Source organism: Pipra filicauda, unplaced genomic scaffold (genome assembly GCF_003945595.2).
Source record: "Pipra filicauda isolate LSUMZ 115617 unplaced genomic scaffold, ASM394559v2 scaffold133_size2016399_pilon, whole genome shotgun sequence".
In the NCBI taxonomy this organism is placed as follows: Eukaryota; Metazoa; Chordata; class Aves; order Passeriformes; family Pipridae; genus Pipra; species Pipra filicauda.
In genome coordinates this window covers 1,920,200-1,945,687 of record NW_024103807.1, presented here as the reverse complement: position 1 = coordinate 1,945,687, position 25,488 = coordinate 1,920,200, and the positions used below count along the sequence as shown (strand labels likewise).

General features: G+C 52.5%; 1 protein-coding gene across 4 annotated transcripts in view; it reads left to right on the top strand.

Annotated features, from left to right (window-relative positions):
* DGKZ (diacylglycerol kinase zeta) overlaps positions 1–25,488 on the top strand; it is a 58,870-nt gene that overhangs the window by 27,966 nt on the left and 5,416 nt on the right. For 2 of the 4 annotated variants that reach the window (XM_027719570.2, XM_027719571.2), the window contains exons 2-28: positions 5,087–5,195; positions 5,901–5,996; positions 6,784–6,861; positions 7,183–7,239; positions 9,338–9,406; positions 9,841–9,912; positions 10,214–10,330; positions 10,423–10,494; positions 10,786–10,881; positions 11,161–11,243; positions 11,718–11,778; positions 12,156–12,269; positions 12,679–12,819; positions 13,317–13,395; positions 13,685–13,740; positions 14,762–14,824; positions 15,067–15,140; positions 15,252–15,363; positions 15,669–15,868; positions 16,169–16,269; positions 16,406–16,485; positions 17,874–17,943; positions 22,712–22,752; positions 23,342–23,532; positions 24,071–24,102; positions 24,873–24,916; positions 25,301–25,421. In XM_027719570.2, coding sequence (XP_027575371.2) covers positions 5,087–5,195; positions 5,901–5,996; positions 6,784–6,861; positions 7,183–7,239; positions 9,338–9,406; positions 9,841–9,912; positions 10,214–10,330; positions 10,423–10,494; positions 10,786–10,881; positions 11,161–11,243; positions 11,718–11,778; positions 12,156–12,269; positions 12,679–12,819; positions 13,317–13,395; positions 13,685–13,740; positions 14,762–14,824; positions 15,067–15,140; positions 15,252–15,363; positions 15,669–15,868; positions 16,169–16,269; positions 16,406–16,485; positions 17,874–17,943; positions 22,712–22,752; positions 23,342–23,532; positions 24,071–24,102; positions 24,873–24,916; positions 25,301–25,421 — 2,429 coding nt within the window. Of the gene's footprint in view, positions 1–3,332; positions 4,281–5,086; positions 5,196–5,900; positions 5,997–6,783; positions 6,862–7,182; positions 7,240–9,337; positions 9,407–9,840; positions 9,913–10,213; positions 10,331–10,422; positions 10,495–10,785; positions 10,882–11,160; positions 11,244–11,717; positions 11,779–12,155; positions 12,270–12,678; positions 12,820–13,316; positions 13,396–13,684; positions 13,741–14,761; positions 14,825–15,066; positions 15,141–15,251; positions 15,364–15,668; positions 15,869–16,168; positions 16,270–16,405; positions 16,486–17,541; positions 17,587–17,873; positions 17,944–22,711; positions 22,753–23,341; positions 23,533–24,070; positions 24,103–24,872; positions 24,917–25,300; positions 25,422–25,488 lie in introns of those variants that run through there. The other 2 variants (XM_027719569.2, XM_039378299.1) reach the window with 2 other exon arrangements.

Genomic DNA, 25,488 nt, shown 5'->3' with positions numbered 1-25,488 from the left:
ATTGTATGAAGGTAACTTGAGATCTCTCTTGCTTCTGGGCACTGGCAGGAATAGACCAGGTTGCTAGAGGGACAGAGAGAATAATAATGTGGAGAAAGGGCCAAGCAGGCTTATGGCACAAGATCGGTCTATGTATCTAAGGGCACAGAGGGCCTGTTCAGTTTAGTATATGGGAGTTTGCTTGAGGCTAGTGAAGCAAAGCAGAATAATGGAGCTGAATATCCAGGTGCTCCTCCTGATGGGGGCAAGAGGTTATACCATGATGGACACTGCATGTTTAGCCCTGGGAGTCAGCCTGTCTGATTTTAGGACTACCACCACCACATGAGGGATGGCTGTTGGATGTCTGGAGAGATGTCTCTGAATCAGCTGATCCATGAGCTCCGTGTCCACTGAAGTTACAAGAAGCAAGTTTTTCCTCTTCAGTCCCTACTGTACTTTCCAAGGGCATTTAGATCCTGCGAGGACATGTTCCTGCTTCAGCAGTGTGTCTGCCCACTGAGATCAGGCTGGGAGTGTAGGAGACTTTGAGGGCTCTGGTTATCAAAAAAAAAAAAACACCTCCCAAGAGCTCTGATTGAAAATCATGAGCAGACCAGAGCTGCTGTCTCTTTCCTTATTCACAGGAGGAGATTGAAATGGTAGTACGTATCTGCTGATAAGTAGATTTGATATCCTAGTGTACATAGCAGTACTTCCTTTCCTTTGTACCCTGCAAATGCCAGGCTGCCTTCATCCAGCCTCCTTACCTAACTGAGCTGAGCAATGCAATCTGCAGAGCAGCCACAGGTGCTGGCTCTTCTCCATCTTTTTCTCAGTGGCAAAAAGTGCAGATCCCAGAAGTATGCTGCTGTTAGGCCAGGGGCTTCCAGGGCTTAGCTCCTCTCAGGCTCCTCTCTGCCCAGTGCGTGGTTCCCTGGCTGCTCTGCATGCAGCTCTGCTGATGCGTATCAACCCTGAGCACCCCTGGCAGTCTGTCCATCTGCTCTGCCAGCAGCAGCTCTCAACACCTGCAGTACACCATTTGGAGCTCAGGTTGGAAGTAAGATGCAAGAGGTGGGGATATGTTCACCCAACATATCTGAGCTGCCGTGTCCTGCTGTCATGGGCTGTCAGAGGGTTGTCTTGTAATAACCTTCACCATTGGTGGTTGGAGCTTGAGGCTGTGTGCCACTTATAGACAGCCCTGAAGATAAAAAGGCTGGTAATCAGCTAGTACTCAAACATAAATGTCAAGCCAAGGTTGTTCTAGCAGATTTCCTCACGAGACTGTGGTGCAAAAAGGAAGGAAGCTGTGTTGAGAGATCTTCCTGCCCACAGCAGCTTGATGCTGGTGGAGTATCTGGGACATGAGGGAGCAGCTGTTCAGCTTATTTGGGGTGCAGTTGGTCACTATGTCTCCCCCAGCAGCTAAAGCCAGCCAAAAAGGATCTGTTGCAGTGTGCCACATCCAAGCAGCATTCTCACTTGCATTTTTTAATGTTTTATATGTTCAGACAATTTTTAACACCTGTTGGTAATGATGCTGGTCAACAGCCGGTTGAACATGAGCCAGCAATGTGCCCAGGTGGCCAAGAGGGCCAACTGCATCCTAACCTGTATCAGAAATAGTGTGGCCAGCAGGACTAAGGACGTGACTGTCTCCCTGTATGCTGCAGCACTGGTGAGGCAGCGCCTCAAATCCTGTGTCCAGTTTTCGGCTCCTCACTGCAAGGACATTGGCGTGCTGGAGCATGTCCAGAGAAAGGTAATGAAGCTGACGAAGGGTCTAGAGGACAAATCGTAGGAAGAGCGGCTGAAGGAGCTGGGGTTGTTTAGCGTGGGGAAAAGGAGGCTCAGGGGAGACCTTATTGCTCTCTACAGGTACCTGAAAGGAGGTTGTAGCAACGTGTGGGGTCTGTCTCTTCTCCCAAGTAACAAGTGATAGAACAAGAGGAAATGGCCTCAAGTTGTACGGGGGAAGTCTGGATTCTTAGATTCTATGCAATTTACTGTGCATCGTCCTGCAGACAATGGGGGCAGCAGACAGGAATGAAGCATTACAGTGTTGGGGACAGGCTGGAATCAGGGTCATCAGCAAAATGTGCTTTTGCCCTCTGCAAAGCTGCATGGGCCTCAGTGGATTGAACCTTCTGGTGACCAAGTGCCTGCCTGCATTGCTTGCAGTGGTGGGACTTGAGAAATACTTCTGAAGAGGTGATGCTTTGGTTTTGCTTTCAGTTCAGCCAGGCTTTAGCTGCCCTGATGCTGCTCTCTGGAGGCCGTCGCTGTCCTTCCTTCCTTCTCTCTTTGTGCTACATTACTGAGTACAGGCATGGTGATGAGACTGTACAAACTAAAGAGCTGATCTCCTTGCCCACCAGGCTGGAGGAATCCAAACCAAGCCTGGTCTTTTCCAAAAATATAAAGTCAGCTTTGTACTCATTTCAAAAAAAAAAAAATGTACAGCCCCTAGTGCTACAAGCACTATCAAAAACTCTAGTTTGTCCAGAAAATAAAATATGTCCCATCTTACAGCATTTCCCAAATAAAAAGGGAAGAAGCTTCTGACAAGGTTGCCTATTTGTGTGGGCCTTGGGACTTTAAAAGTTTGGACCAGGGTGTTCTCCTGAAGATTCTCTGGTATTGCTGACCTGCAAGTGAGTGTGTAAAAGAGTATAAGAAAGAAGGAAGATAGAAGCAAGTGGAGGAGATGTCAGTCTTAGCATAGTGGTGAGCCCCATGCCCATACCCTGTGGTGGGTACAGGAGATGCCTTGTACAGAACTGAAATCCTTGAGAGTGGTGGTGGTGGCTTATGTGTGCTTGCAGGCTGCCATGATCCAGAGTCCCCTGCCTTGGGAGCAGCTGAAGAGCCAGAAGTTTGCTTCCACCAAACTGTGGGGGTTTTTTGAATTGGCCTTGAATAAATCCTCTCTACCAGTTGAAGAGAGGTGGCAGCCAGAAGGTGGGAAGCAAAGCACTAGCTCTGGAAGAGGGGAGCACTGGAGCTAGCCAGATCTACCAAATCTGCCTGCACTGCTTTTACTTGCCTGGTTCATTTTCTTCTGTAGGATTCACAAGGGCTTAATTTCAATTTGCTGCAAATTTGGTGGGACTAGTGCTTAGCCAGAGTGGTTCCTGTGGGGAAACCAGATGGACCAGCATCAGGAAAGCAGTGGGGGTAGTTGAGGTGCCAGGACACATTGGCACCTTGGGGTGCAGAGTCTCTGCTGATCCCACAGTAGAGAGCAGGGTTCCAGTTAGGTGGGAACACTTGCCCTGCCATCGCAGCCCCCTGGGCTGAGCAGTGAAACTCAGGGAGCAGTAGAGCTGTGGGGAGCAGGACCCTGCCACGTGCCCCAGGAGGCATTGCCATGTCCCCCACTCCCTGCTTCAGTCCTCTGTTCCCTGCTTTCTCCTGACTCCTTGCCCTGACCCCCACAGCCTGGCCTGGGGACCCGTGGGGGAGCCTACTTAATTCCTGGTCTCTTTGAACAGCCACCATCCAGTTGCAATGGAAACCTTTTTTAGGCGGCACTTTGGACGGAAGAGGCTGCGGCACACCGGCGTGGTGGCCGTGCCCACAGGCAAGGCCAGGCGTCGCTCCCAGGTGGGGCTGCCTTCCACCGTGCTGGCCCAGCGCCGCCGCGGCTCAGGCACTCCAGAGGCATCCCTCTCCTGCCTGGGCCTGGTCCGGCGTCCTGGCACCCGCCGACGCTCCAGCACCACGCCGCCCTGCCTCAGCCCCAGGTTTGCTGTGCAGGCGAAGCGCGGGGGCCAGGCACAAGCCATTGATGCCCAACTGCTGGGTCCCTCTGCCCTCCTGGCCAGCCTCGTTCCCATGGGAGAGGAGGGGAACAGGGCTCCCCATGCTGACAGCTCCAAATCCGAGTCTCTGGAGGATGGTGGCACAGCAGCAGAAGCTGAGCAGGGCCAGCATGAGCGTTGGGCTGAGGAGACATGGTTGGCCATGCTGCCCCAGCTGCGGCCACTCCAGGGGGGGCTGCTGTCATGGGGCCCCCGCTGCCTGCGGCGCTCCTCCTCCCACCACCTGCCCACCGAGGTTGTGTACAGCCGGGCTGCCTACGGCCTGCCAGGCCGCTACCGCCGCCTCAGCCAGCGCCGGCGCTCCAGCGATCCCCTCCGACCTGGGCTGCTCCCCTCCAGCCACCCACGGCTGCTGGCCCAACACTGTGCAGGGGTGGCCAGAGCCGGGTGCCCCTCTGCCACCTTCCCCGAGGGCTTGGGACCGGAGTCCACCTGCCACGCTGCCCCGGATGGCTGGAGCCCCCGGTTGCTGTATGTATGGCGATCGGTGCCTTGGGGAGGGGAGAAATTGGATGCAGACTCAGGCTTGGTGGGGAAGGAGGGAAGGGACTCGGTGCCTTTGGCCCTGGTTACCACTGGTGTTTTGCAGTGCTGCTGGCATACCTTGAGCATCTTCCACTCAGGCCAGTGCTGCTGCTGATGGCTTCAGTGCAGCCCTTGGAGTTTGCGGTTGTCCTCTCCTGCCAGACTGGGGCCAGAGGGAGATGGCAGGCCTGGTTGTGGGCTGGAGGTGCACGCTTTCTCCTGCTGGCTGGATCACCTGCTCCTTTCCTCCACCCTAGCGCATCTGGGGAGAAGCTCACTAGCCCCAAAGAAACAGCAGCTTTTATTCTGGCTGGTTGTGCTGGTCCCTGCAAGAACTCCAAGCTCTGATGTGCCTGAGTATGGGAGAGCTGCAGGGAGCCTCTGTGGGCCAGGGGCTCTGGATTGTCCCTGCAAAGGCAGCCTTACCACCACAGCTTGTTGGAGACTTCCAGGGTGTTTTGCAGTGGAACTGTCATCCCCAAGGGCATTGACCCAGTAGGCCCAGGCTGTGCCTTTTGCTGGGTACAAGGTGTCTTTAGCTGAGCTGTCAGCAATGTGGGCAGCACCTCTTCATCCCACAGAGCTGTCTCATAGGAACAGGCACTCCTCAGCCAGCTGTGCTCGAGATGCGCCTCATTTCCAGCCACTTGGTCTTGAGGAAGCTTGTCTGCTCCAGCCTGACATTGCGTCTTAGAAGCAGATTGTTATTCCTCCTACCTTGATTTAATAGCCAGCCTCGCTGTGTCTTCCAGGAAAGCTATTGCCAAATCCAGCCTCCAGCACATGATAGCCCAGCCAAACCCTGCACTAGCCCTGAGGAGCGACTCGGAGAGGCAGATACGCAACACTGTGGACTGGAGCGTAAGTTGTAACTCGTTTTGCTGGGCATTGCATGGAATAGGCTCCCAGCCAGGAAGCAGAAGGCTCTTCCCAGGTTGAGGCTTCCCAGGTGACTGACTTTGACACATTTATGGCCTCTGCCATTGCCACCAGCTGGTGCCAATGTCTGTGCTGCTGGCAGCACTGCTTGATGCTGCAAGGAGAAGCTGTGCAGACACAAGTGGTTCCTGGGAGTATGACATAATTACTCCGCTGCCAGTTCTTCTGCTTCTGACAGCTGAGATCTGGTGGCTGGGGCCAAGCAACAAGGAGCAAGTCCCTGCTCCTTTGCAGGCAAAGCCTGGCAGGCTTTAAGCTGCATCCTGAGGTTGTAGAGCAGAAGCTGGTTCAGGAGAGTCCCCTGCACTGGATTTGTCCCGATGCCTCCTCTCAGGGGGTGATGAATCAGCTCCCCTGTGCAGGGCACTGCAACTGGGATGTAGGAGTTAGTTTCCTGGGGCCCTCTCATTTCCAACAGATTGGCCATGGCAGCAGCTTTGTGAGGTTTCCTCTGTCCAGATGTTGTCCCTCTCTGTTGTGTGCATCTTGTCTCCTGGCCTACCCCTAGCTCCAACCTCCTACCCCCTAGCGTTGTCTAGTATCTTGTCCCTTGCATAAAGCGTTTTAGGGGCTCGGTTACCTGTCTGGGGGTGCTCTCAGAGAAATGTGTTGTCTTGTGCCTTTCAGGAGACTGCGATATATGGGGAGCACATCTGGTTTGAGACCAACGTCTCTGGGGACTTCTGCTATGTTGGGGAGCAGAACTGCATGGCAAAGCTGTTGGTGAGTCACCTGGGATCACCCACCTCCCCGGTAAAGGCTGAAGATGCAGGCTGGGCTGTCACGTGATGAGTGACAATGGAGTCTGTACTGCTGCTGCTGGGGGACATGCAGAGGTCTGGGGAGCTGCCAAGACAGGGAGTGTGTCCCTCCTGCCTCTGCACACTGGAGGGCTGAGTCTGTAGTTTCTGCCAGTGCTGGTGCTCAGTTTGCAATAGGAACCGGACGCAGGGCTGCCACTTGCCCAGAGTATTCCAGGGAGAGGGTGTTAGGATCCCACACCCTTATAAGGATAATCTGAATCCAAGACCTTTCAATGGAGGACAAAAATGTGTGCTGGAGACCCAAGCCCCTGCAGGCAGCACTGTTCTTACAGGGTTGCTGCAGTCCTCCCTCACAGCTTGCAGGTTCAGTCCTACTTATGATGTAGGATCGAGCAGTGATGTGACTGCCTGTTCATGGGGCTTACTGGGGGAGCCCTGCAGGTGCCTCCCAGACCAGCTGCCATGGTGCTCTCAGGCAGTGTCAGAAGAGGCCAAGAACTGCAGGACAGGACAGTGGGGAAAATACCTCTCTGTTCTGTGCCAGGCTTGAGAGCATCTGGTGTAGGCACATGCTTAGATCCCTTCACTTGCAAGGAGTCTAGGCTGTGTCTAACTTTACTATGGGGCGTGTTCTGTATCCCAGTATATATGAAGGAGGTATGATGGGAGGCTGAGTTTGCCGGCCTCGGAACACTGCGCGTTTTCACTCACATGCATGTTTTTCTTCCCCTTTTCTTATCCTGCAGCAAAAACCGCTCTCCAGGCGTAAGTGTGCAGCCTGCAAGATTGTAGTGCATACACCCTGCATCGAACAGCTGGAGAAAGTGAGTAGAGCCTGTTGAGCCCTCTCTGCAGCTCACAAAACTGTAACAGCCCTTCCTTTTTGGCAATAAAAGACAAGAAGATTGGGGAACTGCAGTGTGTAATTGCAAAGAGGGGTCTTCTGAGGAGACAGTACCAAAAGGAGTGACATGATTGGGACCCTTGGCCCCATTTTGTTCAGTAACAGAGATATGTGAGGGTTTTGCAGCAAGTACCAAACAGCTCTAGAAGTTCTGGGCCTTGCTGTAGTACAGTAAACTCCAGTAGGTTGCCTTGAGGTATGACGGTTTTACTGATTCCTCTCATGTGTGTTCAATCTGCAGATAAATTTCCGCTGCAAACCTTCCTTCAGGGAGTCAGGATCCCGGAACATACGGGAGGTGAGAGATGTGCCTCGGACACTGCCCACATCTACCTTTGCTCTTTCCAGTGTGGTGACAAAGACACCAGATGCTGCCAGCATCTTGCCTATCAGAGTTCAGGCATCATGCTGCCTCCTGCTCCAAGGGGGTGGTGCAGTAAAAGGAATGTTTCTTTGCCAGGCAGCAGTGCAGACTGAGTGTGAGGAGTGGGGAGCTTGCAGACAAGGAATGTAAAGCATGTTCTGAAGTTCCTGAATCTGCATGGCGAGAATCTGCAGACTGTTTCCTGGAATAAACTTTCCCCCTCATGTTGGTCCCCAGGCACAATAGACAGGGCTATTGCAAAGAGCAGGTTCCCAAGTCTGCAATTTGGAAGGAAGCAGTATGGGCTCATTTCTTGCTTTATCACTCAGCCCTGACTGGGGTGTCACAGGTACTGCAGGTAGCAGTGGAAGATGCCTGCAGCGGTGCTATCAGACCACTTTAGCCCATGTTTTAAGATACTGGGTGTAAGAGGTGGCCTGGGACCTGTCTGCTGAGCTGCACTGATGGAAGCAACTGTCAGCCTTCATGTTTCACCCTCCAGCCTATGGAGTCAGTGTAGCCCATGCAGTGCTCTGGAGTGGGTGTGGATGGCTCAGTCATGGGCCATAATGGTAACACAGCTGCCCTCACACTGTGTTTGTGCTGGCACAGCAGATGCAGTAGGGGAAAGGTATTCAAACACAGGGCTGCCTGCTTTCAAATGCCAATGTGACATCAGAAAACAAAGCTTTCAGCATCACTTTAAACCTTCCTTTCTTGCTTTGCTCTTCCTGCCATATCTCCTTCCCATATCACTCTTAGCCTAGCTCACCTATTTGTGCTTCACTTATTTTTAGGGCTCTGCTGACAGCTGTCTGCCTCTGCTCAATCTTCTGTCTCTATTTTTCTTCTGTCCAAACTCTACAAATTTTTTCTCCCCTTTCTTGGTTTTTCTTTTTTTTCTCTCAAACTCTGCTTCTCCATCCTGTCTTTCTAATGCTTCTCAGTTCCTTCAAGGCCTCTTCCTTCCCATTTCCCTAGAAATGTGCTCTTCTGGCCTTTGTGGTGCCAGGGATCTCAGTCGGGGTCAACCCTCTCCTTAGATATGCCTGCTGGGACTTAGAGTTCAGCTCAAGGCATAGTCCCCCTTCTGCTCCTACTAGATTCATGTCTACTAAAGCCAACAGGTCTCTTTGTCCTCTCCAGTGTGCTGCACTCAGAGCAGGCAACACTGGAGCTGACCCAAACCTCCTGCCAGTTTGTGCCTCTGTCATCATGATCCCAAAAGCTGTCAGGAGCAGGATGTTGGGCCCTGCCACAGCCTGTGAATTCTCACTCCCTCTTCTGTTTTTGCTATTCGCTCTGCAGTGCCATTCCTAATCCAGGGCTGGAAGAGTAGGGTGGGATTTAGGACATGTGGTGCTTCCTTACAAAACTTCTGAGTCCCTCACTGCAAGTGACTCCTGCAAGTCCCAGCCCTCTCCCACCATGAGCCTGCAGGCAGGGTAGAGGTGCCTGCTTGCTGCCCACCCTGGGGCTGAGGCAGGCTGCAGGATTGTCCTGGGGCAAAGAGCAGGGAGAAGTGGGTGTGGGGGGCTTTGGGTCCGCCGCTGTCCTAGAGGAATGGGGAAGATAGGTTCTCTGCTTAGCTGCAAGCACTTCTGTCTCTCTATGGGCACAAACTGTGTCTCCCTGGGGATTTTCACACCTTCCACCAGCAGGTTTTTCACCTGGCAGTAGGGGCATCTGGACGAGACGTTAAGGGACTGAGATGTGCTACTGCTTGTCCCCTGTCTCTTGGGTCTGCTTTCTGTGATTTTCAGTCTTCAATTTCCCTCTCCTCCTTCCTATTTCTTCTGGTTTTGATTCCCTTTTCTCTGAGCATCTTAATTTGGCCTCATGCCCCCAACCAATTCTTTGGCTTTGCCTTCTCTCAAAGGGTTGGGGCTGGTGCCTGTGAGCAGTGGGTTTGCTGCAAGAGCAGTGGTCCTGGGTGGCTTGGGTCCATTATTTCTGCCTGTTCCTGCATTCCTTCACATGCTGGGCCTTTCATTCCCCTTTTTTTTCTTTTCTTTTTTTGTTTTCCCTTTAGCCCATCGTTGTCCGGCATCACTGGGTGCACCGGAGGCGGCAGGAAGGGAAATGCCGGCAGTGTGGCAAGGTGAGAAGGTATCTTGGGGTGTTTTTCTCAGCCTCAGGAAATCTAAGGTCAAATGAGAGACAAGAACAGGGCTGGGAACCAGGGACATCCCACCGTTCTTGTTTGGCAGTAAAACCAAGACACGTGCTCTGTTTTGCTCAGTGAAGCACTATGTAAGTGCTTCCCACATAGAGTAGTTTTCCCCCTGGGCCCAATCAATCCTGAAGGAGACTGTCTTCCTGTCATGCTTTCTTTGAGCATTAAGGACACCCCTGCGGAGCACAGTGACCTCCCTGGTGCCATAGTGGTGGTTGGGGCTATCTGACAGGGATCTAGAGGGCTCCAGCTGCAGACATGCTCTCTTTGTTAATGTCTCTCTTAGTGGTGGGAAAGTCTTCTTGGAAGGTAGAAAACCCTGAGGGAATTCCCTAAACCTCTTATCCTTTCTTCCACAGGGTTTTCAGCAGAAGTTTGCCTTCCACAGTAAAGAGATTGTAGCCATCAGCTGTTCCTGGTGCAAGCAAGCGGTGAGCAAAGCCCCCATAGAATGCCTGACCAGCCTATTCTGCACCTAATGACCTCTGCTTTCTGCTGAGACTCCCCAGGCTGCTTATCTGCAGCCTACCCTTAACAGCTCCTCCTACTGACTGAGGCTGTAATGTGATATTTGTGAACTAGAAACTTTCTCTTCATTGCCTTCCCATTACAAAATTTCTGTATGGTTTCCTTCAGCACTCCTTGTATTGGCATGTGGGAGCTGGGAGAAGATGGTGGCTGTCCCTAGAAAACTGAGCAGCTGAGTTTTCTCTCTGTCTTCTCATTCCCCAGTATCACAGCAAAGTGTCATGTTTCATGCTGCAACACATTGAAGAGCCCTGCTCGCTGGGGGCTCATGCTGCTGTCGTCGTTCCTCCCACCTGGATTCTGCGGGTCCGACGGCCCCAGGTAAGTCATCTTGGTTCTTGTGACTCTTTCTCAACTCCCACTTGCCCAGTGGCTCCTTACGGAGTTGCTATGTTTATTTCTTTTGTCTCTAGAATCCACTAAAATCTAGTAAGAAGAAGAAGAGGACATCATTCAAGCGGAAATCCAGCAAAAAGGGGGCCGAGGTAAGAGATCAGGGGACAAGGAATAACCTTGTCTTGGAAGGGCAGAGGGACTGAACAGTGAGGAGCAGGGCTGGGAAACAAAGGGGGCTTTGCTGGGTCTGTGCTGAGGTTAAGGAAGTTGAGCTGGAGGGCAGATGCCTCCTGGTAGGGTATATTCCAGCTATGAGGCTTATGGGGTGACTGGGATGTTCTCTTCCTCACCCTTCTGACCTGCGTGATGTTAGGGCTCAACTGGAGGTGGGAGTTTGCGTTTTCCCAGGTTTGTTGAAGGACCTGTGGTGTCTCTTGCAGGAAGGGAGGTGGAAACCCTTTGTCATCAAACCCATGCCAGCTCCTCTTATGAAGCCCTTACTGGTGTTTGTGAACCCCAAGAGTGGTGGGAATCAGGTATGGCCTTGCCCAGTGTCTCCCTGAGAAAGCATCTCCATGAGGGCACTGCCGTTTGACTGCCAAGGTCTCATCATGGTTTTGGTGATGTCTCAGCTGCAGAAGAGGCACGGCAATCACCACAATGCCAGTTTTCTGCCCAGCAACTCCTACCTAGGCCAGGCTTTGCCTCTGTGCCTCTCAGAGTGATGTTGTCTTGGGCTGTCCCCAGGACCAGATGCCTTCTTCCACTGTCCACTGGGAGCTCCCTGTTACCTGATGTCTTTCTTCTCCCCATAGGGAGCCAAGATCATCCAGTCCTTCATGTGGTATCTCAATCCACGGCAAGTTTTTGACCTCAGCCAAGGTGGACCCAAGGAGGCGTGAGTACTGATGGAGGCAGCATCTTTCTCTCCTCCATCCCTGCCCCAGAGATTGCTTGATGCTCCATAGCTCCCACCTGCAAAGAGACCTCCAAACATTTTGAGAGGCCTCTCTAGGATAGCTTGTGGTCAGTCGGTGATTCCTGCTGGAGGGCTGGTCTAGTCTTAAGGCTAGTGGCAAAGAGACTATCTATGGGGTGAGGTTCCCAGACTTAGTTCCTTATATTTAATTAACATTGTGTGAGTCTTGTCTCCTTGCTTGGGTTATCTGTGTGTGCACAGCCTGCGGACACTCCGTTCTTCCTATGCAAGAGCTGGTGAAACCAAAGTTACTGTGGCTTTGCCCACTGTTGAGAACACCTGTGGCAATGGGAGAGTAGACACTTTGCGAATACCAAGGGCTCTGTGAGGCAGCTGCTGCGTAACACCTTCAGTACTTCTTCCCTCCCTCCTTAACCTCCCTGTTCCCTGCAGGCTGGAGCTGTACCGCAAAGTCCACAACCTCCGGATCCTGGCGTGTGGGGGAGACGGCACGGTGAGTCCCCAGGCCCTTGGTGCCTGTGATGCCCTTTGCCCCATGCCCTTCCAGTGCAGGAAGCAGCCCTTCCTTATTGTAATCCAGAATGAGGCAAACTGTGCACTGTGGCACTGGATACTGTGGGTGCCCTTATGCCCTGCTTCAGGGAGTGATAGTCTGTAACATGTCTGGATTTGTAGCTCTTTAGGAGGCCAGTATCTTCACGGGGGTTACTAGTATCTCCTGCATCACCTGTTTGGAGCATTAAAGACTTTGAATAGCCTTGGTGGTGGCTAAGGGGACCCCATCTCTGCCATCGCAAGTGCTCTGAGCCACGTCTGCCTGCTTGCTGGTCCCTGAAATAACCGCTCCTTTGCACTCTCTTGCTTGAGCAGGTGGGCTGGATACTCTCCATTCTGGACCAGTTACGGATCAACCCACCTCCTCCTGTGGCCATCCTACCTTTGGGAACAGGGAATGACTTGGCCAGAACACTGAACTGGGGTGGGGTAAGTGATGGGCACAAGAGCCCACTGCTGACAGAGAAGGGCTGAGCACTTCAACTCCTCTTCCAGACACATGGGTGGGATTTTGCATGGGCTACTGTTGTGACTTCCCATAAAAACAGATCAACAAATAAGTGCCATTTAGATGTTACCATTCTTCTAACATTTGAATTGTTCTGCATTAGATAATAGTCTAGTAGGATGTTAACAAAAGCAATCACTATTTCAAACTTCAGGAGATTTTTAGAAGGAAGAGATATTGTTTTAAATTTAAAGTCCCACTTTGTTGTGCATTCAAGTAGAGTTGATCTCTTCTACATCTTATGCTCTGGGATGTCTTACCAAAGCCTGCTGTCTCTGGGGCATCTGTGGGAGGCAGGCATGAGACTCACCAAGTCCTTCTCTTCGCCAGGGTTACACGGATGAACCTCTGTCCAAGATCCTGTCTCATGTAGAAGATGGGAACATAGTGCAGCTCGATCGCTGGAACCTCCATGTGGAGCCAAACCCTGACACAAACCCCGAGGAAAAGGATGAGGCAGCCACTGACAAGGTGGGACACTCCTCTCTGTATTTGTTTCCTGTGCTGGGGTTCTGCATTCTCCTTTCTCCCACTGGCTCAGGCAGCCCTAGCACCTGGGGCTAGAGTGTTGGGTTGGTGTTTCTCTCTCCCTCCTGCAATTTCACTGCTCTCATCATGACTCTGAGTCACAGTGCTCATGGCAAGGCATGTAGAGTTCAGAACTAAATGTCTATGGTTTTTAACCATAGCTTGCAACAGGTATAAACCCAGTCCCCTCTGAGACTGTTTCTTTAGCAGATACATGGGTATTTGCAGGTATCTCAGACAGCAGAGTGTGTTCCCCTGGGCCTAGGAGCCAGGGACCAATCCATCATCTCATGCTGGTAACCTCTGTATTTTCCTGGGGAGAAGGCAAACAGGCTCCCTCAGCCTCATGAGCACTGTCCGTGGCTCTGCTGTAACCTGACGTCATCTTTGCCACGGCCACACACCGGCAGTCTCATCCTTATTCCTCCTTTCCATTTCAGCTGCCTTTGGATGTCTTTAATAACTACTTCAGCCTTGGCTTTGATGCACGGGTGACGCTGGAGTTTCATGAATCCCGAGGTACAGGGCAGTGGCAGGGCTTGGGCAGGGTCTGTGGGATGGACCCGTTCGTGTTTTTTGGGTTCCTCAGGAAAGTGAACAAGAGGATTTCCCCAGAGACAGACCTGAACGTTAAACATGAGGAGCAGTTTAAGGCTGCAGAGTGGCAAGAGGGGTTGCCTGCACAGGAAGAGAGCTGGGGTCTGACTCCTGGACAAGGCTGGCTGGAGAACTATGTCTGGGGAGAGCTGGCAAGTGAAATATTTCCATGTGCAGGCCAATGACCTGAACTTTTTTATCCTTTCCCTAGAGGCCAACCCGGAGAAGTTCAACAGCCGGTTTCGGAATAAAATGTTCTATGCTGGGGTGAGTGTGTGGAGGATATCTGAGCATGCCTTCATAGCATCCTTAACATCTGGAGCACAGGCATGGACCTGCCTCCTGTCTGCCCCCTAAACTCACTCATCCAAGTTACATGGACCTTCACCCGCCCTGAAGCTGGAGGATTGCTGGGGAAAGGCTGCAGCGCTGGGAGTCACAGCTCCTCTTTGGCTGCGAGTGCTGCTGGCAGTACAGCTTGCTCCATGGCCTGCAGTACAGTTGCCGTCTTGATCTCCTGCCACTATTGTTCTTGTTCTCTGGCTCACGGTTGGTCACCCAGGCAGGACCTCCCCAGAGCTGTGGGGAGGCAGGCTGTTGCCCCTGCAGAGGAAGGAAGCCTTTCCATAGAGTCCCCACAATACTTTGTTCTTTTATTTTATATCTTGGGCCAGTTACAGCTCCCTGGCTAATTATACTACCTTCCCGTATCTCACCTCTAGATTGCATCTCAGCATTGCCTTTATTCCTCTGTCTCCCCATCCTCAATATACCTTCTACCCAGGTGTCTGGGTGGCTGGTACTTGAGCATACTAAAGGCCAAATGCTGCTCTGTGCCATCTCACATCTGACCTGCTTGCGTCTCTCTTCCTGTCTGTACAGTTAAACCCAAAGGGGACCCATACTGTCCCTCCTGGTATCTCTAGATGGTGTCACATCAACTCTGGTTTGTGATGCTTCCTTACAACTTGAGACTGAATTTGTCTCTTGTGACTTGAGCCTTTTGCTAGCAGAGACCCATCTTGCCAACTCTTCCCTGAAGTCAGAACTGGGCTGGCAAGGGAATACTGAGGCATGTTACTGAAGGTGCCCCAGGGTTTCTGGTAGGCAATATAGCAAATGGAATGTATCGGGTCATTTTGGGACAGGAGGAGGAGAGGGCTTCTGCCAGTGCATGAAAAGGGGATTTGTGGTTTTCAGCAGCTGAGATCTGCAGGTCAGTGGCAGGCTTCCTGGCTGCCCGTTTCGGTGAACATCTGGACACTAACACTGGCTCTTACCTTGGCAGACGGCCTTCTCTGACTTCCTCACTGGGAGCTCCAAGGACTTGGCAAAGCATGTCAGGCTGGTTGTGAGTATGCTGGGGTGCTCTGGTGCAGTGAAGGGGTGAGCTGTACAGATGTGAGGAGTGGTCCCTTGGCACACTGAGTATCTCAGTGTTGGGGAGTGGATATGTTCCTGGGACATCAGCTTCCTCTGACTTGGAGGACAGTCACTGTAGGGAGCAGAGGAGGGAGGCCATTTCTTCCAAAGTGGGTAGGATGGACCAGGCTCCCCCTTAAAGCAGCCTGAACATCTCTGTATTGTCTCCAGTGTGATGGGACAGACCTGACCTCCAAGATTCAGGACCTGAAGCCCCAGTGCCTGGTCTTCCTGAATATCCCAAGGTGAGCAGTCCCAGGACCTGTCTTCATATGCTGACCTTCTCGCCCATGTGCCGCAGATCCCTGCCTGGGTTTGGGGTGCCTGTCCATGCATCTCTTACCATCTTTTCACAGGTACTGTGCAGGCACCATGCCCTGGGGCAACCCTGGAGAGCACCATGACTTCGAACCTCAGCGCCATGACGATGGTTGCATTGAAGTTATTGGCTTCACCATGACATCCCTGGTAAGTCAGTGCTTTTGCCAGTTGTAGCTAACAACTAAGGAAGTGACTGGTCCCATTGACCAGGTGTCAGCCGACTCCACAGATCCTCTCTGGAGAAGCTGTGGTGTTGGCCTGTGCGACAGCGTCTGCTCTCTTGACATTTAGGTGAGGTGCTGTCATGCCCTGGCCTCTGTGGGTCCCTTCTCTCTGAAATCAGGCCTGAGACCCTCAGAACTTGGTTCACTTAAAACATCTAGCTGCCAGTGGGTGCTCATCTCATCCACCCCTGAGTCCATGCTCTACTCTCACAATGGACCCTTTCACAGGCTGCCTTGCAGGTCGGTGGCCATGGGGAACGGCTCTGTCAGTGCCGGCAGGTGGTTCTCACCACATCCAAGGCCATCCCTATGCAGGTGGATGGAGAACCCTGCAAGCTGGCAGCTTCCTGCATCCACATCTCCCTGCGCAACCAAGCAAACATGGTGCAGAAGACCAAGCGGCGCAACTCCATGCCTCTGCTCAATGAGTAGGTTCCTCAAATCGATCTGCCACCTTCTCTCCAGGGAAGAACGGCTGGAGGGGGAAGGGATGGACTGATCCATAACTCATGGAGGCATTTCAATCCTCTTTTTTGTAGAGGGTCTGGGAAGGGATCAAGTCACAGAAATATGGCCAGACCGTGGTGGTGGAGAAGCTGCTGATGCCAAGCTCCCCACCCAGTCTGTAGAACACTGTGCTCTTGCTTGTTTTGGAGGGATGAGGGAGATAAGGAGAGAGTGGTCTGTCACCTTCTGATCTCTTCCGTCTCCTTCCCCCTTGCACACAGCCAGCAGCCAGTGCCCGAGCGGCTGCGGATCCGGGTGAGCCGAATCAGCATGCGCGACTATGAGGCGCTGAACTATGACAAGGAAAAGCTCAAGGAAGCCTGTGAGTGACCAGCTGAGTGACCAAGGGGCGGGAGCTTCAGTACCCAAGTCTGGCAAAGGCTGTAGTTAAATTGCACAAGGTGTTGGGGATGGGGCACGGGCTGCTCCCTGAGTTGTGTCTGTGCCCTGTCATGCAGCTGTGCCCCTGGGGATCATCGTGGTTCCAGGAGACAGTGACCTGGAGTTGTGCCGGACCCAAATCGAGAAGCTGCAGGAGGTGAGTCTCTGTGTATGAAGTGGTTGTGGCTGGATGCCAAGAATGGAGGGGTTCAGGGAAAGGATTTTTAAACTTTCTTGACTTTCGTGCATCCACACACCCACACTCTTGCTTCAGGTCGTGGTTTGCCTTCACCATGTGGTGGAGGCAGGATCCCAAGCTGGATGGCTTGTAGCTCCCTGCTGTTTGGCAGCTTCTTTCTCAACATTGCTCTTCTGACTGTGTTCTCCAAGCCCAGAGTGTCAGTGACACAGAGAATGTATGGAATAGTGGAAATAGACACCCATCCTGTGGGGGTCTATCACCCTTCAATCCTCTGCAGGTTCTGTGCTTCCTGGCACAACTCTGCCCTCTCCAGGTGCCTGGATTAGGTTTCTAACCCCTCCAACTCTTTTAATTTGCAACTTTTGTGTTCTTGCCAATGTACTAGCACATGTCTGTGACCTGTACACAGACTGTGTAACTCTTACTCCTGGTGAGCAATGCCTTCTGAGTCCATAGTGTGGCTCCTGATGCTGCACTGCTCAATCTGATTCTCACCCAGAAGATTGAAGGGACATTGCTCAGTCCCCAGTTAGCTGAGTCTTGTGCCTGAGGGAATCCTATCCAGCGTGTGCGTAGTGTCTTGCAGGGCTGAGTTGTGGAGCTGCTTGCCTGGGCTGGCACACTGTCATCTGCCTCTTTTTCTTCCTGTTCCGCATGTCTGTCCCCTGCTCACCTTGTGCACAGGCACTGGCGAGGACACACAGGTGGGCACGTGGCTCCTGGGCTCAGAGGGTAACACTTTCCTATAGTGTCAACACGGTAGACTGATGCCTCTGCTACCTCCTGCATCTCTAAAACTGTGCACTGAGGGTGGTGTTCCTTGGTCACCTCACGGTTTACCTCTTCTCTCTCCTTGGACATCCCCTGTGCTCTGACCTTAAAGCCAGGCAGGGACCAGGGACCTTGGTCAAGCCAGATATGTCAGCACATTAAACAATTCCAATGGGATGAGAGAGGGGCTGGGGGACCAGCCAGACACAGACTGTAACAGCACACCTTGCCTTTCTGCAGGATTTCCCTCCACAGCCCTCTGCTTTAGAGTGCCTGCTCTTTCAGGTGTGTATGGCCTCACTCTGTCCACTGGGCCCATCTGTTATGTCCACTGTGCCAGTCTCATGGGCTCGTCTTGTGACACCTCTCCACAGTGGGCTGGTGTGCATTGGCTCCAGTCTGTCCTGTTCTGCTCTCCGTCGCTCTGTGCTGTGCCCGTGTTCAAGTTCTCCTTTACATCCAAGCACCTGTGGTCCTCTGTGTCTCCAGGAACCTCCCAAAGCAGGAGGGATGCTGTGAAGAGAAATGGGGAGGCCAAAAGATACAACTTTGTCCTCTCTTTTTTTATGCAGGAGGGAGATGGAGCCAAGCCAAAGACACTGTCATTCCAGAAGCTTTCACCCAAGTGGTGCTTCCTGGACTGTGAGTATCATCCTTCCCTGGGAGTGTTGACTGTGTCTGATGATGCGTTAGCAAGGTCCTTTGGTCTGCCATCCCAGTGGAAGTAGAGGAGGGAGATCCATGTGGCAGCAAAGATGCAAAGGCTATTGGTGGGTTAGAAATCACAGAGGCACCTGAGAATTAGGGCATAGGAATTAGGGTGGTGGAAAAGGTGGTGGAATCAGTAGCCCAACTGAAGTGCATCTCCACTAGTGCATGCAGCATGGGTAGCAAACAGGAGGAACTGAAAAGACATGGTGCAGCAGGAAACTGCCATAGTTGCCATCATGGAGACGTAGTGGAACAAGTCACGCAACCAGGCTGCAATGGATGTCTATAAACTCTTCAGAAGAGACAGGCAAGAAAGGAGAGGCAGTGGGGTAGCCACTGTTAGGGAGTGTTTCAGTTGTCTATGGCTTAATGATGGTGACAGTAGGGTTAAGTATGGGTAAAAATCAGGGGAAGGACCAACAGGGCAGATATCCTGGTAGGAATCTGTTATAGACTCCAGCCAGGATAAAGAGACAGATGAAGTATTCTGTAAGCATCTGGGAGAAGTCTCACCATCACCAGCCCTTGTTCTTGTGAGAGACTTCAACTTACCGTATGATTGCTGGAAGTACAGCACAGCAGAGATGAAGCAGTCTAGGAAGTTTTTGGAGTGTGTGGAAGGTAGCTTCCTGACATACCTTCCCAACTAGGGAAGGTGGCCTGCTGAACTTGCTGTTTGTGAACAGGAAAGGGCTGGTGGGTGATGTGACAGTTGGAAGCCACCTTGGGCATCGTGATCACAAAACGATAGTTTTTGATTTGTGGCGACATAAGGAGGGGTGCCAGCAGAACTGCCATCTTGGACTTCTGTAGGGCAGATCTTGGCCTGTTGAGGAGACTGCTGATGGAGTCTCTTGGGAGTCAGTCCTAAAGGGGCAAAGGAGTCAAGGAAGGCTGAACATGCTTTGAGAAGGAAATTCTAGAGGCTCAGTAGAAATACATCCCCATGTACGAAAAGATGAGCTGGCAGGGAAGAAGACCAAGCTGGCTGAAGACAGAGCTTTGGTTGGAACTCAGGAGAAGGGAAAGGGGGCAGACAACTCTGGAGGTTTACAAGGATGTCATGAGCTTATGCAGGGAGAAAATTAGAAAGACCAAAGCCCAATGAGAACTTAATCTGGCTACTGCCAGATTAAATTGTAAAAATGTTTTTACAAATGCATCCACAACAAAAGGAGGGCTAAGGAGAATCTCCATCCTTTTTTGGATGAAGGGGGAGACATAGTGATAAAGGATGAAGAAAAGGCTCAGGTACTTAACGCCTGCTTTGCCTCAGTCTTTAATAGTAAGACCAGTTGTTCTCAGGATACCCAGCCCCCTGAGCTGGAACACAGAGACAGGGACTAGAATGAAATCCCTATAATCCAGGGGGAAATGCTACACCATTTAGACACACACGTCTGTGGGGCTGGATGGGTCCACCCAGGGGTGCTGTGGGAGCTGGCAGAAGTGCTTACTGAGCCACTTTCAATCAATTACCAGCAGTCCTGGCTAACGAGGTCCCAGTTGACTGAAAGTTAGCAAATATGATGCCCATCTATAAGAAGGGCCAGAAGCAGGATCTGGGGAGCTACAGGCCTGTCAACCCGACAGGCCTTTTTCGTGCCACGAAAAGTCATGGAGCAGTTCATCCTGAGTGTCATCATGCGACACAGGCAGAACAACCAGGGGATCAGGCCCAACCAACATGGGTTTGTGAAAGGCAGGCCCTCCTTGACTAACCTGATCTCTTCCTTTGTCAAGTTGACCTGCTTAGTGGAAGAAGGAAAGGTTGTACATGTTGTCTACCTAGACTTCAGTAAAGCCTTTGACACCATTTCCCACAGCATTCTCCTGGGGAAACTGGCTACTCGTGGCTTGGACAGCTGCACTGTTCACTGGGTAGAAAACTGGCCAGATGGCCAGGCCCAGAGAGTGGTGGTGGATGGAGTTAAACCCGACTGGTGGCCAGTCACTAGTGGCATTCCCTGGGGCTCAGTATTGGGGCCAATCCTGTTTATTAGCTTTATCAATTATTTGAACAAGGGGATCAAGTGCCCCCTCAGTCAGTTTGCAGACAACACCAAGTTGGGCAGGAGTGTTGATCTTCTGGAGGATAGGAAGGCTCTGCAGAGAGATCTAGGCAGGCTGGATTGGTGGATCAAGGCCAGCAATATGAGGTTCTACAAGGCAAAGTGCCAGGTCCTGCATTTGGGTCACAGCAACCTCAGGCATTGCTACAGGCTGGGGGAAGAGTGGCTGGAAAAGTGCTCAGCCAAAAGGATCTGCGGGTACTGTTCAACAGTTGGCTGAATATGGGCCAGCATTGTGTCCAGGTGGTCAAGAAGGCCAATGGCATCCTGTCTTGTGTCAGAAATAGTGTGGCCAGCAGGACTTGGGCAGTGATTGTCCCTCTGTACTTGGCACTGCGAGGGAACACCTCGAATCCTGTGTTCAGTTTTGGGTCCCTTGCTACAAGAAGAACATTGAGTTGCTGGAACATGTCCAGAGAGGGGCAATGGAGCTTGTGAAGGTTCTGGAGCACAAGCCATAGGAGGAATGGCTGAGGGAGCTAGGGTTGTTTATCCTGGAAAAAAGGAGGCTAAGGCTTATCTCTCTCTTCAGCTACCTGAAAGGAGGTTGTAGCCAGTTGGGATTTGGCCTGTTCTCCCAAGTAACAAGTGACAGGGTAAAAGGAAATGGCCTCAAGTTGTACCAGGGAAGGTTTAGATTGGATATTAGGAAGAATTTTTTCACTGAAAGGCTGGTCAAGCATTGGAACAGTCTGCCCAGGAAAGCAGATGAGTCACCATCCCTAAAGGTATTTAAAAGATGTGTAAATGTGGCATTTAGGGAAATGGTTTAGTGGTGAACTTGGCAGTGTTGGTTTAACAGTGGGACTCAATGATCTTAAGGGCCTTTTCCAACGTAAACAATTTGATGATTCTGTGAATCTAGGGGATGAGAGGACAGATACTCAGTGACAAGCCACAGGGAGCCATGTGATGCTTGGATCCTATGGATGTTGGGGTCGAGCACAGCAGTGCTTTGCCCCAGACCATGTCTTTGACTGCTGACCAGGAGTGAAGCAAGGGATGTCTGCTGGTCTCCTGCCCTCGGACTGAAGGCAGCTTGGCAACCTGTGTTCTGCTAGGGCTGCTCTCCTGTGTCATGCAGGCAGGGGGCCCCCCTGCTCCTCATGCTGGGAGCCAGGCACACCATCAGCATCCCAGTGCTGTAGGGGAGCATGCTCCCTGCTGAGCTCTGGCTGCTTCTTCCTCCCTGCCAGAAAAGTAGCTTTCTCCTCTCCCTTTGCCTTCACTAAGAGGCTCCCTCTGTACCTGGAAGCTGGCTGAGAGAAATGCCCATTGGTGGCACTTCATCTCCCTGACTTCCCAGCAGCAGGGTGTAGAGCACAGCAGAGCACAGCCATGGGTTGAAAGGTGGGCCTGGGAAACCTCGTACTAGGCAGAGAGGATGCAATTTCTCCCTTTGAGGTTCCAGCCCTGCATGTGGGGTTGCTGGTGCTGCTGCTCCCACGTGTCACTACCAGGGCTGCTGTACCAGGGCCACTTCCTCTTCTCCTGCTAATCTCCCAGCAGTAGGAAAAATGTGTCAGATGCCAGAGCTTCATTCAACGCAGCACAGGCTCGTTCAAGTGGCTAAATTATAGGCCTTGAACAGTAGCTCCCTGACTGTAAATCTCCAGCCAGGACAGGATAAACGTGACTCTTTCATTTCTCTCGTCTGCTCTGGCACATCCTGACTCTGTTTGCAGAAAGACTTCCTTGGGGCCCCAAGGGTCCCATGACAGCAACCTCTCCTGGACTGACACTAGCAGCCTGGCAGGACATAGGGGCAATGCTTGATGCCCTGCATGGGAACCCAGTTGTCTTGGCACTGTGCTCTTACCTGTCCTGCTCTCCCTTGGTGGTGTCCGAAGTCCTCAACCCCTCCCTGCTCCACCAGCAGTGGTGGCTGCATGTGTCTGGCTCTAGCATAGCCACTTGCTCTGTAGGACCTCCTCTTCCCCTGTGGTGATCTCTTCTCTAAGGAAGAGGACTCCATTCAGACAGGCTGGAGGCTGGTTTGAAGCTCTCCTGCCATCCTAGGAGACAGGGTCTTGGATCTACAGCTGGTGGTGGCATGCTCTGTTGTACCTGCAGTCACATGCTCTGCATGGCCTCATGGAAGTCTGTGGGACCTTACTCAGTCAAGTCAGCAGGAGGCTGAGCTCCCCCTTCTCCCAGCCCCCCGTAGTGCCCCCACTTCTGCGCACTGTGCGACAAGGTGCACCGTGTTAATCAGAGCAGTTCCTCACCTGGTGTAAGTGAATGCTGAGATGTGCACTGCACAGTCCTGAGCTTCATCTGCTTAGGATAATGGTGGAGCACACAAAAGCCACCAGAAAGGCCATGGCATCAGCTAGATGTGTTCTTACCTTCCCTGTAGCTCCCTGCCAGGAGTCATTGAGGGGGGCATAGGAAGCAAAGGCATGTTTCACAGAGGCATGATGGTCACAGAGGCAAGAAGAAGAAAGCAACAGAGTCACAAAGGGAAGTTGTTAGCTCCTGGTCAGGGAGTGCTCTTTGCTTTGCTGTGCCCTCTGTGCAAGCCATGAAGTGGCTGGATAGCTCACTGTCACTCAGTGGTGGAAAGTGGCTGTCTCCCTTGTCTCACACCAAGAATCACCCTGTCTCGTTCTGTCCCTGTCTTACAGCAACCACAGCAAATCGGTTCTACAGGATAGACCGTGCACAGGTGAGTGCAGCCTCGTCCTCCACCATCATCCCCCTGGCATCTGCTGGAAAGGTGCTTGGGTGTCCCACCTTCATGCAGACCAACAGGCAGGCATAGACTTGGGGTCACGCAGGTCTCGCACTGCTGCCCTGCCCTGTGGCATCCCCCAGGGGATGGCATGACATGCCTGGTTCAGGACCAGCCCCAGCACCTCCAGGTTCCTGGAGAAAAGAGAGAAAGTGTGGCTGGTAGCACAGAGCCTTGGCTTGGAAGCTGCCCACAGGGCCCTAGAGTGGAGTGGGTAAGGAATAGCAAACACAGCAAGACTGGTCAGGGAACTCACTGACTGGGGTCATCTTCACCAACATTAGATGCTTTCCCCAGTGATCTGGAGAAGAGGACATGGAGATGAGGTTTACAGCGTTGATAAGTTGGCAAGGCGATAGGAAGCCTGAAAAGGACAAGGAGATGTGAAGGTTCCCAGGCACAGGACTCTTCAAGCCACCACTTTGCTGAGCAAGTGGGTGGACTGCAAGGCATGGGTTGTGAGGGGATGGAGCTATGCAGAAGGCAGTCTTGCTTCTGAGGAGGCCTGACTTGTGTCTTTCAGGAGCACCTGAATTATGTGACAGAGATCTCTCAGGATGAGCTCTATGTGTTGGACCCAGAGCTAGTGATCACCCAGACTGTGAGCACCTCTCCTGCCATGCCCGACCTCGTGGACTCATCTGCCACACCCCCTGGGCACCACTTTGCATTCCCTTCCTCTTCCTCCTCTCCACCCTCTTCTCCTGCCCCCAGGTGAGTCTGGAATGGGGTACCTCAGGAAGGATGGGCAGTGATGAGAGAAGCAGGGTTGGCTTCGCAACATTGATCGCTGGGCCAGATTACAGAGGGGCTCCCGGGAAATGAGCAGGAATTCAGTGCTGAATTAAACCAACGGGTGAGATGCCATCCTGTCTTCCTTGTTCCTCTGCCAGTGCTGCTATAAGCAGTGGAACATCACCAGGTGGCTGAGGCCTGGGGTAAAGCTCCAGCACCTGGGGCAAAAGACATGGGTGTCTTTCAGTCCAGCTAAGGCCAGCCTCAGGTATGGAAGAGCAATGGAGCTAGGAGCAGCAGTAGAAATGGGAGTGGGGATGGGGAACAACCCAGATCAGGGAAGAAGTAGATGGCATGGCCAAAGAACAGTCTCTTGGTCTGCTTCTCCTCCTGCCTGCTGAAGGAGTGCCACAGGCAGGTTTCTCCACAACCATTCCTCTACCCACGTCGTGTACTTCTGGGTGATCTGCTGCCAGGACTAGCGGAGTTAGTTACACCTTTTCTTCTTCCCTTCCAGCGCTGAGCCTGAGCACTGCCTCCCACACAGAGGTGAGTTGTGTCCCAGCCCCTGTCACACCCTCTCAGGTCATGCTTTTTTTGTTTTCCTGCCATGTTTTTTTTGGCCAGTTCTTTCCCTGGTGAGCAGGTAGTAGCCCTGCTGCCCATGTGCTAGTGGGAGCAGGGAGCCCTGAGGGCAGGTGACTCCAGAGGTGGGCAGGAGACACCTGACAGTGACTAGTGGAGCAGCCCAGGCAGGCACCTTCCCAGCTCCACTGTGCAGGAAATGATGTGGCAAGGGGTTAATCTCCCACCTGCAGAGCTGAGCACTCTAGGCTCTGGTTTGGGAGGCTGTCTCCACTGGGCAACTGGGGAGGTGGGAACACAAGACAGGGGGCTCACCAAGCTGAGCAAATGGAAAGAGTTTCCCGAAGCTTGATCAGAGCCTGGAAGTGTGAGTAAGTCATTGGTGAGGAGTATCTTGACCGCTGACTGATGCCCAGGAGATCTGCTCCCCACTTCCATCACAAGTTATCCTGCTCATGGGCAGAGACTACTCCCCCTGCACATGCACCTCACAGGGGCTGAGGTCTCGCTGCACCCCCAGTTATGTGATTTCTCCTTCTTTCCCCTGACTTGTCCCTTACATTCCTGAAGGTGGAGGAGCCATGTCTGACCAAGGGATTAGCACCTGGAGGATCTTGTACTGTACCTTTAGCAGACTGCTCCATACCTCTGGTGCCCAACCCTTGTCTCCAGCATTAGGTAAATTGTGTTACAGCTTGACTTTTCTGACACTGATAGATCTCCCTTCTTTGCAGATGATCTTCTAATAGAAGCTGCCAAGGGTGGCAACTTCAGCAAGGTAGGTGCTCCTACAGCCTGCTGTGATGAGCAGCCAGGGCTGGCTCTGGGCAGCCTCCCTGCAGCCTTCTCAGCTGGCATGCCCCTCAGGCTAAGGGAAGCCCTGCCAGCCATGCGAACCCCAGTTGCCCTGGAGCAGCTCCTGTCAAGGGCCTTCCTTCAGGAGTGGTGACTGGAAAACAGGCAGGCTTCTGGCAAGAACCTGTGTTCCTTTCCTGGGGGACGCATAGGAAAGGGACTTGGCAGCACTGCTGAGCTGGACAAAGCTCCCCGCCAGCCTCAAATATCCACACAACCTGTCAGGCACTTCAGGGACACAGTGCCAGGGCTTGGGTCTTGGAACTGGGAAAGGCAACTCATCCTGAGCAATCTGGGAATCTTGTAGTTCCAAGAGCTGCATCGAGCTGGAAGAGACCTGATGGTGCGAGACTCCTCAGGCCAGACTGTCCTCCACCATGCCGTCAAATCAGGGAGCAAGGACATCGTCAGATACATCATCGAGAACGGTGAGCTGGGGACAAGAGTGCCACCTTTAGCAAAGGAGCCTGGCAGCTAAAAAAGCCCAACCCTCTG